The sequence below is a fragment of the Papio anubis genome, chromosome 1 (genome assembly GCF_008728515.1).
Source record: "Papio anubis isolate 15944 chromosome 1, Panubis1.0, whole genome shotgun sequence".
Lineage (NCBI taxonomy): Eukaryota > Metazoa > Chordata > Mammalia > Primates > Cercopithecidae > Papio > Papio anubis.
This window is the reverse complement of record NC_044976.1, coordinates 145,415,505-145,433,740: the sequence shown is the minus strand read 5'-3', so window position 1 is coordinate 145,433,740 and position 18,236 is coordinate 145,415,505. Positions and strand designations below refer to the sequence as shown.

The following is an 18,236-nucleotide window of genomic DNA, read 5'->3' as shown; positions in this document are numbered from 1 at the left end:
TGTTACTGATGAGAACAAAGGAGTGAAGGGGACATGGGATTTCTGTATTATTTCTCACAAGTGCCTGTGAACCTACGATTATCTTAAAAAAAAGTTTAATTAAAAATAAACAAATAGGTGGATATGTTTATGTCATAGATTATGGTGATACTTTCATGGGCATATATTTATCTTTAGACTCATTAAGTTGCATACATGCCACATGTTCAGACTTTTCTATGTCAATCAGACCTCAGTCAAGTGATTTCTAAAATATGCAAACCAACAAGCACTACCTGTAGTAGGCCTCTCCAAGTTCAGTACTCCCCAGTTTTCAAAATGTATGGGGTCCTGTGTTTCTCTAATATTTATAAATGTGTCTTGCCACCTACCTTGTTCTCAGATTGTTGCAGGTATTTCAGAGGATTAAATTATAATGGTCACCAGTTTTCTCAATATGTGTTCCCATAGATTTCATCTCATTTGCAGCTAATTCCTTTGATTGTCCTTTTCTACCTACCTTGTATTCAACCCAAACATTGAACACAACCGCTTATTATAAATTCCCTAAAGTGCCAGCACTCCAAAACGGTTACATGGAACATTTTGGCCAAATAACTGGAATAACACAATGGGTTTATAACCCAGACAACAAACAACCTAAAATTACCTACTATACATCCATAATCTAAACTTTCTTGGTCACCTCTACCACAGTGCAGTTGGCGTGAGCTGACTCTCTTCCTCAGGTTCCTTGGCTTTCCATCAAAGAAAACATGGGACTTGAATTTTGTCCCAAATCCCTAGCTATGTCACATGACTTCCATCTTTCCTTCCTCTCCTTCTTCTTTCCTTTCTTGCTTTCTTCTTTCCTTCCCTCTTTCTTTCCCTTCCTCTCTCCCCAGGTTGAAAACAATTGAACACTAAGCATAAGCAAAAACGAACCAATTTTTTTTTGTCCTTTTAGAACATACTGTTTGACTTTTTTTCAGAATTAAGTCATGTGATCATTAGAGGGCAGAATGAAATTGCTGTCTGACGTAAGACATTGTATATAGTTATATACGCACATTTATAAATACTAATAATTTTTCACAGTTGCTAAATAACTCTAAAATTAGCTAACCTATTAAAGGTTTTCATTCTTGGAAAAGTTGTCTTAATTTTTTTAATGTTGATTACTCTGTCTTTGGCTCATATGGATATTTAAACTTGCGTTGAACATATGCCCTTATTATGCATCCAGGACACTACAGCTGCATAGAATACTTTTGAATGTTGCACTTTACAGAGAGAAATGCCAAGGGAAACAGTAAGGAAAAATAAAACTATTCAAGTCCATGTTTAAATAAAGTCATATTCTCCATTCCATTACTGAGTGATACATTCCATAGGCCAAATTCTGCCCTAGGTTATATGCACACTGTTCTTTCTGACATTAGTGGGAATTGTTCATGTATAACTGAAGGCATCAGTTAGCCCTTTGGGCACAAAAATGACTACCCACAAAAAAAGCAAAAATAATTTAAGTCTTATTGTATTTGGCTTTTAGGTGAAAATGATATAATACAAATGACAATTCCATTAGATAATACAGGTTTTCAAAAGCACTACCATCGAATTCCAACCATTACAAATTTGACAGAATTACCATAGTGGCATTTTCAAGACTAGAGGTTGTTAAAAAAGAAATAAGTGGACATTGGAACATATTCTTCTATTTATAGCAATTTTCAATTTTAGTAGTATATGTAATATATGTCCAATATGATATTTGTATATATTTCCTTTTACATGTATTATATACTTTATAGCTATTGGCTGAGAAACCACCATTTTCTAGCAGAAATTATTAATTGCTAAATTCTTCTTCAACTGTCAGTTTTCAAGTTTAAATGTTAATTTATTCATGGCTTGCTGTAGGTCTTGATTGGAAGTGTTTCCATAGGGAAATTTTCACTGAACTTAAATTTTTGCTATAAAATATTAGACTGATAACATTCAGACTGGCAAAAGGTAAACACTACGGTGTGACTTGTGATAATCTTCTTACACACACTAGCTAAACAAAACTCTTTTTGAGTATTTACATATATTGTGCATACAGTAGTCCCCCTTTATCCATTGAGGATATGTTACAAGACTCCCAATGGATGCCTGAAACCGTGGACAGTACTGAAGCTTATATATGCTATGTTTTTTCCTATACATACATACCCAAGATAAAGTTTAATTTTTATAAATTAGGCCCAGTAAGAGATTAGCAATAACTATCAAAATAGAACAATTATAACAATATATTTTTTCAGAATTTCAAGGACAGAAGATACATTCTTACACTGTAGTTCTTAGTAACTTCAGCATACGATCTTTTTCTTTTGTTTGTTAAGTTGAGAGTGTTTACCATTTCACTTAAAAGAGGGACTTTATGGCTTCTTGGCATAGCCAAATTGCCAGCATTATTATTATTGCACTTTGGGGCCATTAAGAAGTAAAATACAGTTTCCCTGAACACAAGTAACAACTGTGATACAGCAACAGCTGATCTGATTACTAAGAGGGCTACTGTGTGACTGAAGGGCTAGGAGCATAGACAATAAGGAGAAGCTGCTGGACAAAGGGATGCTTCACCTCCCAGGCAGGAGGTGGCTGTGACCACCTGACATGTCATCACACTACACAGAACAGCACCCAATTTAAAACTTATGAATTGTTTACTTCCGAAATTTTCCATTTGATATTTTCAGACTGTGGTTGACTGTGGGTAACAAACAACAGAAAACAAAACCAAGGATAATGGAGTTCTACTATATACTAATGGCTACACAGTTTAACAAAAGCTACTAAATAGATTTGATTAGAAGCAGGTGAAACAATCACCACAAAAAGAATAAAATACCTAGGAATACAGCTAACCAGGGTGGGGAAAGATCTCTACAATGAGAGTTGCAAAGCACTGCTCAAAAAATAAGAGATGACACAAACAAACGTCATCGGTCTGTGTGACATCTCATGCTCATGGATAGGAAGAAACAATATCGTTAAAATGGCCATAATGCCCAAAGCAATTTACAGATTCAATGCTATTTCTATCAAACAAGCAATGACATTCTTTAAAGAACAAAAAAAGAAAAACTGTTTTAAAATTCATATAAAACCAAAAATGAGCCCAAATTGACAGACAATCCTACACAAAAAAGAACAAAGCTGGAGGCATTGCATTACTTGACTGCAAACTATACTACAGGGCTGCAGTAACCAAAACAGCATGAATCTGGTACAAAAACAGACACATAGACCAATAAAAAAGAATAGAGAGCCCCAAAATAAGGCCACCACACCTATAACCATCTGATCTTTAAGAAAGCTGACAAAACCAAACAATGGATAAAGGACTCCCTATTCAATAAATGTCGGGATAGCTGGTTAGCCATATGTAGAAGATTGAAACTGGACCCCTTCCTTATACCATATATAAAAATCAACTCAAGTTGGAATAAAGACTTAAATGTAAAACCCAAAACTAAAAGCCTGAAAGAAACTCTAGGCAACAGCATTCTGGACATAGGAAATAGGAACAGCAAAGATTTCATGACAAAGATGCCAAAAGCAATTGCAACAAAAACAAAAATTGACAAATGGGCTCAAATTAAACTAAAGAGTCTGCACAGCAAAAAGAACTGTCAATAGAGTGAACAGACAGCCTATAGAATGAGAGAAAAGGTTTGCCAACTATGCGTCTGACAAAGGTCAGATAGCTGGCCTCTATAACAAACTTCAACAAATCTACAAGAAAAAAACAAACAACCCTATTAAAAAGTGGGCAAAGGACATAAATAGACCCTTTTCAAAAGAAGACATGCATGTGGCCAACAAGCATATGAAAAAAGTTCAACATCACTGTCCATTGGAGAAATGTAAATCAAAACCACAATGAGAGATACCATCTCACATCAGTCAGAATGTCTGTTCTTTAAAAAGTCAAGAAACAACAGTGCTAGTGAGGTTGCAGAGAAAAAGGAATGTTTAATATGCTGATTGTGGGAGTATAAATTATTTCAACCATTAGGGAAAACAGTGTGACAATTCCTCAAACACCAAAAAGCAGAACTACCATTATACCCAGCAATCCCATTACTGGATATATACCCAAAGGAATCCGAGTCATTCTATCATAAAGACTCATGCACATATATGTTCATTGCAGCACTGTTCACAATAGCAAAGATTGTAGCCACCCTAAATGCTCATCAATGGTAGACTGACATTTTCTTTTGTTACACCCTTTTTAAATCCACCAGGGCAGGAAGAAAGAAAGAAAGAATGCCTGCGCCCCATCTAGACCAAAGGGGTATGGGCATCAGAATATTTTTTACAGTTTTCCAATAATGCTACTAATTTCTATAGTTGAGAATTATTACCCTAAACTGGAATCTAACTCATATGTGCTGCATATTCAAAATCTGATTCTCTTCCAGTATTTCTGTTTGGGAACAAGAAATCACTGCACCTACAATTATATAAGCAAGAAAGCTGGGATTCATCAACTCTCTTTCCCTCAAATTACACATTCCTTCATCAACACACCCTTTAGTTTAATTCTTAAACTTCTCTCAAAGCTGACCACTCATTTACGTATTCACTATTGTCTTCACGATCTAAGTAAGTAACACTTACGTCTGACTTGGGCCATGAAAATACCAGAACAACCCTTCTCACTTGTCTTCAGGCAAACCATTCTCTCTCACTGCAGCCAAGTAGTCTTTAGGAAAAGATAATCTGTGCATGTCATACGTTTTCCTTCATTACCCTCATGCCTCATCTCCTGTCCTTCACATAAAACATTTCAATAGAGTCCCATTTAAAAAATCTTAACATATCCAATGATTCTCTTTAACACATAGCCTCTTCCTACTGTTCTGTCCTCATTTCACACCGTGTCCCAGTTTGCCAGCTACACTCTAACCACCTTGGTCTTTTAGTCTATGTAACATATTTCTTTTTACACAAGGGCATTTACACTATTTGCTATGCATTTATGGAACGTTCTTATCAACTCTCTGCCCAGTTGGATCCTATGCATTCTTTTGAATAAATCTTACAATCAGTTGAATTGTGTCCCATCAAAAGTCATACTGAAGCCCTAACCCTATGTGTCTGTGACTCTGACCTTATTTGGGTAGTGTCTTTTCACTGTCATTGAGTTAAGATGAGTCCTACTGAATTAGGAAGAACCCTAATACACTACAACTGATGTCCTTATAAGAAGGGAAGGCACACACGATCAGAGGAGAGGACCATACGATAATGGAGGCAGAGGCTGCTACAAGCTAAGGAGCATCAAGGATTGCCGCCAGCTCTGTTCCTCATGCGGTAGGTGGTGGCTACCCTGGGCACTCCTGTTTCCCTTTCTGGGTTCCCAACCTTGCTGTGGGCAGACAAATCCCAGGAGGTAGCACAGTCACATACTCAGGTGTCTGTGCAAACACCAGATGCTGGAAGAGGCAGGGAAGGATTCTAGAGGTTTCAGAAAGAGCATGGCCCTTCTAACCTCCATAACTCTTGATTTTGGCCTTCTAGCCTCCATAACTCTTCAATAATAAATTAACTATTGTTTTAAGCCACCAGTTTGTGATAATTTTTTAGTACGGGCCTAGAAAACTAATATACATATTCAATAACATTTACTCAAGGAAGCCTTTCTTGACTTCAGTGGCTTGACCAAATCATTCTTCATATGATCATGTAGCACTTACCACAATTATAATTTTGCTTTTATTGGTATAATTATTTGATTGCTTATGCTCTGAACAGACTGTAAGCTCCATCATAGTAGGAAGTTACATGCTATAAAGTGTTTTAGCAGACATTATTTTCTTTACATATTCAAATTTATGGTGCAAGCTAAATAGGTCAAGTTTGTTTGTTTCCAATTTGTAATGGATATCCTAACATTTTGAGGAGTTACATAGTTTTCCCAGGGTTACACAATTTTTTACTAAAAGGTCAAGAATTAAAGCCTTGCCTTCTGCTTAAATATTACATTTTAAAATCACATGCCAAAAATGCACAGAGAATAATTACTTTTTTACTTGGATGGTTTTACCTCTTCCATAATTAAGTAGCAGTGCTTCCTTCTTTATATTTTATCATAATAAGGGTTGATTCTATATGGCATGGGTCAGGTGATCAGACTGGCTTAAGGGAAATATTCTTTCTTTAAGCCATTGTAGTCTATCCCAACTGCCATAAAACATGGAAATATTGAGCAGAACTTTATACAAAATTACATTCTGTTGTACAGTTAAACTGCTTGTATCAATGAAGGGCGTAGTTACAAAATACATTTAATTATTTGTATAAATCATATAAATATCTGAAGCATTACAAATGTTTATATTATAAATATGTACAAATATGTATAAATATACAAAATTACATTTACATTACAAATATATGTTTTCAGTTCTTTTGGGTTTCTGTGCCATTTTTTTTTTCAGTTTGGAGAATTTTGAAAACTATTGTTTAGATCTGCTCAGTGACCCAGGTTCATGGCAAGTTATTATTTTTAGTTTAAGGTCAGAGAAACTTGAGACTATAAATGTAGGCAGGTAGTTTAAATTTCCTAAGGCTAATTTTTAAAAATCTCTATAATGGAGATAATATAAGTCAATGGCATATAACTATTATTAACACTATATGAAACATGTTACAAGTATGTCACTATTTCATTGTATAACTGCAAGTATGTAACATGTTTCATATAGTGCACATAAATCAGTGATTAATAGCAGCTATGATAATTTATAACTGTTTTGAAAAACTTCATTACATTCTATAGATCTTAACTTATTTTAAATAACCCAAAACTATTCAGCTAACCTGAGCTGTTAACTCAGCTGGGTAGAAATAAAGAGAAGGCTTTGCACACAGAAACATTTAGCACACACATACATGCATACTTACACATGCATACACACACACACATACAGTCAGAGTTGAATGCAATGATATATTAAAGAAGTAATATGGATTGAGATTCTCTTGGAGTGGGAGTGGGGCTGGGATGTTATTCTTATGAGAATTCTATGCCCTAGAGCTTACTGAACTGAATGAGGAGGCTTCCATAAGGTGACATGGTTGTTTTATGTTCCCTCAATCAATAGGAACACGGAAACACCTTTATAAAGTGTGCACATGGGCATACAGTTCAGAGATTAATTGAGAGACTTGGTTTATCTATTCTAACAAATGTTGGTTAAATTGCATTTTCTTTTCCTCCAGAACCATCAATAGATTTTCTTTCTTAGATTGAATACATAAATCAAAAGAGCATACTTCATGAACGAACTATGATTATGAAACTCCTATCCTTCATCTATTGATTCCTAAAACTTTATTTACGCATGCATTTTTTTCTTCATTGTATCATATTAGAACTGCTCTTTTTCACACTATTGTAGCTAGAGTCATCTATGGCTCTTGAATTGTCAATGTATCAATGAGCCCTCAAAATAGCATAGAAGATGTGAACAAGCCCAATGCTAAATCATTTCTTGGTTCCACAGCTGTAGTATTTCATCAGCTTCAAATTGTAGTAATTGTCTTACTGCAGTTCTGCATAATTACTAGCAGGATGACTATACTGATGATTCTTTGATGCTATTTGTGCTATAAAATGTGTGGAACTGCTTAAGGCAAAATATATTTTCAAAGAAAACCGTAAAGTTTTACTTTTAAATGAAATGCCACTAAACACATCTACTTATTTCCAAATTGTTTTACTTACCAATCCATAACAAAATGCTAAAGTAAATTTTTTTACATATTTCAAAACTTTTATAAGAGTAATCAAAGGAAATCTTATAACTACACCGTGTGCTGATTCAATATGAAAACTAAGCTTTAAAATTTTTGCTAATATTATCAGTGTTCCCTATATGATAACAAAAAGTATGAATTGATTTTTTCTAGTTTTAGTATAAAAGATGGCATAATGAATTTTAGCTTGATATAATTTGAAATAGCCAATATATTAAACCCCATAGTAAAATTTCAGTTGGCAATCCTATCAGATTGAAGTCCCTAAATGAATATTAATTTAAACACTAATCATTTTCCAACAGGTTGAGGCTTTAAAATGCTAGTTGTAGAATGAAAGCTGTGAGATTCATTACCATAGCAATATTGAGCATTTTGTTTGTTTGTTTGTTTGTTTGTTTGTTTAGGAAATTCAATTTCCAATTTTGGTATGTCTGGATTTCCTGGCATCATTTCCTCCAGAGATTTAATTATTTAAAACCACGTTTTTTTCTGATTTTACTGATGGGAAGCTGGTACCAAGTGAACTGTCTGAGATAAAGCATAAGTTGAGATCTGCTAATTAATTTTATGTCACCAGGTATAAGCAAACCAGTATAAAATCACTATAAGCAGCGAAGTAAAATTCTGGTTTCTGGGCTATTCCACGAATAGAGTTGCATGTTTTAGTTTTACACATGCACAGAAACACACACATTGTATAAATTCATCAATTTGTGGCCATTTGGAAGATGGCTGGAAAATACACATATACATAAAGTGCAGGTTTGTAGTTTGAAACTTGACTAAACAAGATTATTAATCATTTGTTCTATCCTATGCCTAGCATGATAAAAGTCCCTAATCCCCAAATTAAATGGAGTTTAGATGCATTATATGATCATTCAACAGTAAGTTACATTTTGCACTAAAATATTTTTTCTGCAAATGTTCTTGCAGTTATACAATGGAATAGTAACAAGCTACATTTCTCTATATTTTGTCCATAAAAGCTAGCAAAAAAAAAAACCCATTTTTGTGTAAATACCAGACAGCATGGGAGAAGACAGAAGAACAGACTGATCATTGGTTAATGAGGCTGGCTCTGTCACTTACTATCTAAATAACCCTACACAGCTCAACAGCTTGCCATACTTTAATGACTTGCGCTACACTCCACACTCCACTTACTTTTTTGTGAAGAATTCAAGAGGCCCTCATTTCGTTCATCTAGTTCAATCTTATTATGTAACTGGGGAAACTGAGTCAAATGACTCAGTTTGAGACGTCGAGACGGGCAGGGTATAGGTGTGAGCCACTGTGCCCAGCTTCCATTACTTCTTATAACAATATTTAAGCAATTAGTACGTTCTTTATTAGACAACTATCATATGGATTCCTATAAATTTTATTTTTAAGACTACAGAGTAGCATAACCTAAATCAGATTTCCCAACTCCTAATCTCCTGTCCTTCCTGTCGCTTTTTTTTTTTTTTTTTTTTTTTTTTGAGATAGGATCTTGCTCTTTCATCCAGGCTGGATTACAGTGGCATGATCATGGGTCACTGAAGCCTTGACTTCCGGGTTTAGGTGATCTTTCCACTTTAGCCTCAGCCTCCTGAGTAGCTGGGTCTACAGGCATGCACCATCACACCTGGCTAATTTTTTAGGGTGTTTTTTTGTAGAGACGAGGTTTTGCCATGTTGCCCAGGTTGGCCTCGAACTCCTGGTTCAAGCTATCCATTCACTTCCACCTCCCAAAATGCTAGGATTACAGGCATGAACCACCACACCTGGCCTCCATTACTTCTTTTAACAACTTTTGAGCAATTAGTACATTCCTTATTAAAAATGTAGGCGGGGCACTGTGGCTCACGCCTGTAATCCCAACACTTTGGGAGGCCAAGGCAGGTGGATCACCTGAGGTCAGGAGTTCGAGACCAGCCTGGCCAACATGGTGAAACCCTCTCTCTACTAAAAATACAAAAAATTAGCCAGTGTGGTGGTGGGCACCTGTAATCCCAGCTATTCGGGAGGCTGAGGCTGAAAATCTCTTGAACTCGGGAGATGGAGGTTGCAATGAGCCAAGATCATGCCATTGCACTCCAGCCTGGGCAACAAGGGAGAAACTTTGTCTCAAAAAAAACACAAAAAACTATAATATGGATTTTTATAAATTTCATAATACCTTAAACATATTCAGACTGGTGTCCAATATAAAGGAACCTTATATAGATCTCCATTTTAGAGTAAATAATTGTTCTTCAATTTTCATTTGAGTATATCCAGATTCCCATAATGCTGGGTACCCCTCAAATAAGTGCTAGATGATTAAATGACAGATCTGAATGGTTCTAACATTTTGTGACTGTCTAGTTCTGTAGTTTTAATATAAAATTCAGAAGAGTTTAAAACTTTTGCAAAAAAATAAATAAAAGAGTGTACAAATCGAAAAGGACAAGTTTTCTCTTGATAGTCAAACAGTTATGAAATAAAGCAGTCTCATTAAATCATAAGTACTTTAACCTTTTCTTGAAAGAAGGGAAAGATTTAAAGATTTATGAAGAAATTTTGCCTAAACTAGGAAATGACTCATATTTGACATGTATTGAAATGATAATGCTGATTTCAATAGGCACTCTAAGAGCATTTTATTCCCAAGAGAGTAATTCAGTCATGGTTACCTCTCTGCATTTAGATTTTAAACTTTCTTTGTAAAGCTTTTAATGTACTACTGCCTGCCAAAACATGGCACAGTTTCACAGATAACACAAAATAAAGGCAAGTAAAGAGAATTTTTTTGTCATTGTTGATACAAAAATATGCAACAAACGTATCTATTTGGCATCTTCTGTAAAGATGGCATTGTCTTTGACAGTTTCTATTTCTACTTTTTTAATATTAAAACCCAATTCCATAGGACTGGTCAGTGGGCAGAATGGAGATTTCAAGACAATGGAAACTTCAAGACTCGGACAAATCGGTCTCCTATCTGTTAACTACTGAACACACGGAGAATAAGCATTGAGAGTCAAACCATCGTGGCCTATGGACAAGCCTTGATGTCAGACATGACGTCCCCTTTGTATATCATTTCAACTCTAGTTGTGTATGAAAACACTGACCCCTGCCAATCACATTTGCTAAACTCATACCTTAGTATCTGAAAGCCACATAACAATTATCAAGACCCTCTGAGGATGCACACTTATTATCTGCTTCACGATTTAAAAAAAGTGAGAAATCAAAGATAATTTTTATAAAATGAATGAGTGTGTAAGTGTCGTCTAGTTCAAGTGAGGTTCACATGAGCCACTGGATGGATGCTCATATGAGAGCTCACACTGGAAACTGTGGTACCCAGCACCCCGAGTGACATGATTTGGCTCTGTGTCCCTGCCCAAACCTCATGTCCAGTTGTAATCTGCAACGTTGGTGGTGGGGCCTGATGGGAGGTGATTGGAACATGGAGGCATAAAGCACTCATCAGTGCTTTAACACCATCCACCTAGTGCTAGTCTCCTGATAGAGTTCTCACGAGACCTGGTTGTTTAAAAGTGTGTAGTACTTCCCCTACCCTCTCTTGCTCCTATTCTGGCCACGTGAAGTGCTTGCTAAGCCTTTGTCTGCCGCCATGATTGTAAGTTTCCTAAGGTCTCTCCAGAAGCTAAGCAGATGCCAGAATCATGCTTCCTGTATAGCCCACAGAACCATGATCCAATTGAACCTCCTTTCTTTATAAAAAATTACCCAGTCTCAGGTATTTGTTATAGCAGTGCAAGAACAGACTAATACACCTGGTTTGAAAGGCAAGTGTGGCTTTAACTGCATTGGGCCATTCCAGTGCCCTGAAAAAGCAAAAGGATGAACCGTGCCTCTCTTCTGGAGACTGTAAATACCAGACATGTCACAGCTCTCTCAGCCTTTAGCAGCTTCTAAGGCTCATACAAACTGTGGTTGACAACTAAAATAGTAATATAACACCTTTTGAGTGCCTCAAGTGTAAAGTTCATTAGTTCTAAGGTCACTGTTTTAATGCAACAGACACATTTTATTCACATCATCAGTTGCTATCTGAGAAAGACAGCTGTAAAAATCAAGCTGGGGTATTAATACATCCATGACTAGTAAAATTAGTACCAGACAGCAAATGAGCCCTTACACATTTTTAAGCAAAAGAGAATATACTAACCCAATAAAACAAAAATTTTCTGAGGATATTATAATTACAGACAGCATTGTCTTTAAGTTTCTGTGAGAGCTTTTACAGCAATTTAGGGGGAGGAAATGCTAATATATTAAGAGATACGTCATTAGGTCATTTAAATATTTTTCTTCTTTAGTTATCATTTATACACACCTGAAATCTAAAAGATACTGCTGGAGATTTTGTGAGTAGATGCCATTTAAAGGAGAGAAAGGAAGACAAATCCTTGTGTTTAACCAAATGTTAAGTATTTTTTATTTTACTCACCTGCACACTAAGATGAATCCATTTCTTCACAAGAATTCTCTCCAGTGTCATTACTTTTATTGGAGGTTGCAAACCATTTACTGTACGATAATAAAACATGGTCTCTTTCTCAGATATTGTAAGTTTGAACACAATCTGCCCATCTACTGCCTTTTCAATAACACACCTTAGGAAGCAACCAGAAAAGAGAGAAAAGGTCAGCATCCAACCAAAAAGACATGCTAAGGTATTGTGCAGTTACAGTGGTGTTAAAATGACCCCAAACTTTGCTCAAAATGGTATACTATGAATAAGTGCCTGAATATCATTATATTCAATGCAAGCTTTATGCCAATGAAGAAATCCCTTTATTTCAATAAAAATAGAATTCTTATTTACAATATATTCCCCAAAGCCTCAGCACCCTTCATTAAAGATTCATGATGGAAACTAAAGTAGTTGAATCATTCCACAAAACTAACATTTAGGCTATTGGCTCATTAGTTCTCCTGCTATTTCTTTTAGAGGAAGTGGTGCAACACACTACAGGCCGCTTGAGTAGTCAGTCATCAGTGCAAATTTTTCTTTTTTTAACGTAAAGCAAATTTAGTGTCTATGGAAGGCTCTAAACTGGTAGCCATGAAGTCAGAATCGCTCTATTTAATTCCCATGGTGAAATAAAGAATGGACAGCTATAGTCTCTACTCACCCCATCAACTGGCCCAAAGCCAAAGCCAGTGTCTGTAAGATGACTGGCTACCTCTCTATGACCATACAGTCCAACTGAGGCACTGAGATCATGTTAAATATCTGAGGTGAAAGGTCATTCAGCCTTCTGGAACACAGTGAAATACGATTTTGAAAAAGTAGAAGAGTTTTCAGAAAACTTCTAGGTCTTGTGTCAGGGAAGTTATCAAATTATTTTAACTTATCTCTATCCTTATTAGAGTGACACAACTTTCAGACCTTGGATTCCTTTCTTCACATGGTTACCTCCTACTTAGCATTGGCATCTGAATGATTATGCTTGGTCCTGGCACCCTTCTTCTGGCTCAGGGTTGGTTGAGGTGTATCACTTTGTGCTCCCTTAACATACTGTGCTGCCTAGGTAATAGCACTCATCCATCTGTACCCTCCATTAGATCATTTAGATCGTGAGTATTCTGAGGATACACACAGACACCTAGTATACAGTAGTCTCTCAAAAAATGATGAGTTTGTGATAAAATTTGGTAGGAAGTATCAGAGAAGCAAAGGTATAAAATTGAGCCAATCAAGAACTACTGCTAAAGATGGTTTAAAGCTTTCCTTAAAGGGCACGTTTTTCACAGATAATTTCTTCTCACTTGCATCTATCACTTGCATCTAATTTTTCCTGTGTTGGGAGGTAAGAATAAGATTATAGAACACTAATAGTCCCTCTTTTACTGTCACAATTTTACTATATTTTGTATGTATATTTGGAATAAAGTTATAAGTGCAAGTATATTTTTAATTTAGGCAAATAGATTTACATGAAATAAAGGTTTTATATAAGTAGAAATAAAAGTTTTATATAAATTCTGCAAATTGTATATTTAACCCTTCAGTAGTTGAATATTTCTAATTTACTGAAGTGAGTTTGTTTTTATCCCTACCCATCAGGTCTTAACCTGAAAAGAGTTTGCCCTATTCATTTTTCTTCAGTTTAAATCTACGAGTGAGAACTCGACCATTACTCAAGAATGTATTTACCAAATGCAGACTTATTTCCCCAAGCTTACTGAAAATGCATTTCTTAATATGTTATTGATTATCTTCCTTGCTATTTTGTTTGCTTGTAAACATACTAGCTTTGGTAGATAATAAATGTGAGAGGAAGGCAGGTAGCAAAATATTTAGGAACTGGATTTATTCTGCTCCTGAATAAACAATAATTGGATAATCCATGTTTTGTTTGTTTTACTTATCTAGTGCAAACACCCCGAAATTCCCCCAATTCCCAAAGGTATTTTAATTTTGAAAATGGAAACGACCTTGATACAAGGAACTCTCAAAACCATTAACCATGTTCTTCCAACCCTGTAAATACTTCTCTCTTATTTATACAAAATGATGTCAATAGAAGATGAATTTGGTACAGATATGCCTCTACAAGCTCAGAAGGATATTTTATCTTAGCCCTATTTGTTGAAAGACAATGTTTTAAGACTCTTCGGATACTAATTATATAAACTGAGTAGCTTGAATTTACTAGAATTTCAAACAGTAAGAAAACAAGGTTTTCTTTGAGGAGAGATATAGAAATTGGAATGGTTTGTGATTAATTTTCTGATTAATCCAAATTTAAAACAAAATGAAGACATGCCAACTTTCACTTGGCAAATTGAAACTAAACACCAAAGATATTTAAGTCCTATTTGCTTATGAGATTGTAATACTTTTCTGGTTTGTTTCACAAGTTTTTAGATATCCAGTCAACGCTGTCACACAAAGAAAATGTCAAGAGAAAGGGCCAAAAGCCCTCTAGGAAGACAAAAGAAAAGCAAAAATTCCTCAAAATGATCCTATATATTAAAATCTTCAAGTTGGCAATAAATATTTAGGAGAAACTCGTTAGATATCAGCTTGAGAACAGATTACAGAATGAAAACTGGTGATTAAATAACAAAAATGGCAGTAATAAGACCCAGACTCATTGAAGGCATTTCTCTGGGATGAACAGCATGAAAGCTTTTGAGAATCTCTCACATTACCTACATATTTCTTAACTAATTGGAAAATGAAAACACCACAAGATAAATAACTAAAAGCTGTATTTTTTTAGAGATGGGGTTTTTAAAATATATTCAATTTATATTACTGAACATCTTCCATGAGTCAAACAAGACAGCTCTTCTTAGGGAAACGAGGATGAAGAAAACAGTCCCGAGGCCTGAGAGAACTATATGGCCAATGAAAATGTTATACCCTAGTAAGGAAATGTTATTTATATAAACCCAGATCAAGATTTTGAAAATATTAATTATTTGCATTGTGAGTTTCCAGGCCTTAAAACTCACTCTGAGTCTGGTTTAGGCTTTGGAGGCTAAGACCAAAGGTCAAACTAAGCTGTAGAAAATAAATGATTCCTGCACAAACACATTTGCCTGCAATAAACTATTTTAACACATTTTTTTTTTGTCATGGTCTACTTCAACCATAGAAGAGAAAAAAAATTAAATGGGGAAACAACTAGAAGAGTTAATCTTCAATAGCATGAATTCTATATTGTTAGCCTTCACTTCTGGTTTGGAATTCAGACTGCAATGATCTTCACTACTACTGGCTTTTGGAACCTAGGAAAGCTTATACCCACACTACTACTTACATTACACCTTGTTGCTCAGGTTTCAACCATACAGCTAAAGTAAATGATGCCATCAGCCTTGGAGAAGGAGGAGAAGAAAAGCAGTTCTTGTGATTTCCAAAAACAAAACTTGTAGAATTGCTATGGGAGTTGGGATGCAGATCATTCTTGTCCGGTGTGATGCAGCTGAGGCCTGCTGAGAAAAGGGCAGTGTAGGTAGGGTGTGAAGATCTGTATGGGCAATCCTGAATACAAAACCGCTGGGAACAGAACTGAATACTTTCAGCAGCAGCAGAGCTATGACAAAAAGTGCTTCGGTCTGGGAGTCCACATACTGCTTGCGTTGGCACGATGGAAACATTCTTGAAAGCTCCCACGTTCTCCAGCCTTGGGAAAAGACCTCGTGAGTCAGCCAAGGATATCGAAGCAAAATAGGCAAAGATCAACATGTCAATGACCTGAAACAAGAAGCCAGAGCCCATAGAGCTCATAGAGCCAAGAACCGGGCAATTCATGTTTACAGAAAAGCATTCTCCTCCTGATAAAGCATTCCTAAAGAAATAATCAGGCCCACGCCACTTGCCAGCAGTACTTTAAAGCAGGGTACTTTAAGTGATGTTGCGATGCTCCATTTTCTGGAAACTGCAGACACGTTTTCAGAGTAAGGTAATACCAACGATGTTCTTAGCAATGGCGAAGACATGAGTAGCAGCTGGTATCTGGGAATCAAAAACACAGATCATCAAGGGAAAGCTGCTGCATCTTTAAAACTGAAGCTCATCCCAGGCATGAGGACTTTGAGCTCCTAGAAGCAACACTACTGAACTTCTCAAAAAACATTTTGAAGCACAGTGCTCAGAGTAAAATACTCATTCTTTTGGTAAATCTCTTGATTGTAATGGGCAAATCAAGCACTTTATAAGTCCACAGGACAACCAGTAATATGTATAACCAGTTACATATATATAACTATAAATAATGTATTACATATACGGTAAGTTTATGTTGTTACTTCACCCCAGGGAATTAGCAATAGCATTACCAGCTCTACTTAACAAGGAAAAGAATCTTGTAGATTTTCTTTACACATGCACTGTACATTGTAACCCAGAGCTAACTTGCAGATACTCAAAATAAAGCTGGCAAAGCACTTTGGGCCTTTCCCCTTATCCCAGCATGTACAGCAACTTTAAGCTCAGAGTAAAGCTGATTAGAAACCCAACACCATCTGTCTGTCCTATTTTAATATTTAGCAAAATGTTTGTGTTTCCTCATATGACTATGAATTTGTAGGTTACATATGGATCCCTAATATTGTGCAAGTAATTGTATTGATAAATAAGCTGAGTTACCATTTCTTTATTGCATTTCAACCAGTCCCCTCAGTGTGACAAATGGCTCTTCAACAGGACCGCTGTCCCTTGTTGCCTGGCAACGCTGCTGTAACCCCTGGTTACTCTTAGCAAATAGGCTGTAGCAGCAGGAATGCTGGAAGGAAGACTTGGGTGCCCAGGTAAAGTATTCTGCACAGCAAACACTTGGTTACCTGAAACTCAGAGCGTAGTCTGCTTGGTGGCCCTCTTGGAACTGAGCTGCCCAACCTTTCCGCTGGTACCTCAAGCAGTGGGAGGGACCTGGATGGGACCATGCATACATAATTTTAAAGTAGCAGTACACCTTATCCTGTAATCCCCCCTCTTGCCCCTCCTCTTTCCTGCTCTCATGCACCTTAATCCATTTAATTCCTTAATCAAAATGATCTACCACTATTAAACACCACACAAGGAATAATTTCCAGTGTTCTTTCTTTTTGGGGGAGAAGAGGATACAAAATGGAATTCTAAACTTTTATGTATTGATGCTCCCAAAGCTTGGCCCATCGATAGAAGTTTCTGTTGACTATTCAGTTGTTGCTGTATCTTTCACCCAGGATACCCTCTCCATAATACACGTTTCTTTAGATTACGAGTAGCATCTGATGTGATCTCTAAATGTTGGGTTTGGAAAATCAGTGACTTCAATTAAACTAAACAAGCAATGGAATTGCTGACTTTTTGGCTGCTTAATTGGATAGGAACATGTGTGTGTGTGTGTATGTACACATTTGCCGTCAATTCTATAGAGTTTCAATTACATCCAAAACTCTCTTCTCTGCCATCTGGGACATCTCATCCTAGGTGAGAAATATTCTAAACCAGCTAATACTTATAGATTTCCCTTAGTATTGTAAAAATGAAAAATTTGTTTGGGAAATAACTGGTCAACTGTGATTTCGTTCTCTATAAGTTATCTTATTTATAGTAATGTTTAGAAATGTTTTATGGTGTTTCTTTTTAGTAAAGCAGCCAGAGACAAGCCAACATTGTTCTTTCTCAGATTCCCTTTTATTTCTCTCCCAGAAGAGAGCTGGAAACCACAATCCATTTATATAGCAATTTTATCAATTAGCATTAGTTGCTTCCAGAAGAAACCTTTCTTACCTTTTGTCAAAATGCGCTATTACATTCTTACTGGAAAAATTTTTATTTAAAACCAATTTTAGGGCAGAGCACAATGGCTCACACTTGTGCCTCCTAGGGATTTGGGAGGCCAAGGCGGGAGGGTTGCTTGAAGCCAGGAGTTCAAGACCATGCTGTGCAACATAGTGAAATCCCATGTCTACAAAAGAAATTTAAA

At 36.1% G+C, this 18,236-nt stretch overlaps 1 protein-coding gene across 1 annotated transcript in view; it reads right to left on the bottom strand.

Moving 5' to 3' along the window:
* Positions 1-17,849, bottom strand: part of USH2A (usherin) — a 790,277-nt gene extending 772,428 nt beyond the window's left edge. Inside the window, exons 1-2 of the mRNA XM_021927201.2 lie at positions 15,582-17,849; positions 12,254-12,419 (exon numbers count right to left, since the gene is read on the bottom strand). Of these exons, the coding sequence (XP_021782893.2) occupies positions 12,254-12,419; positions 15,582-16,075 (660 nt within the window). The 5' untranslated portion in view covers positions 16,076-17,849. The remainder of the gene's footprint in view (positions 1-12,253; positions 12,420-15,581) is intronic.
* Positions 17,850-18,236: the final 387 nt, after the last annotated feature.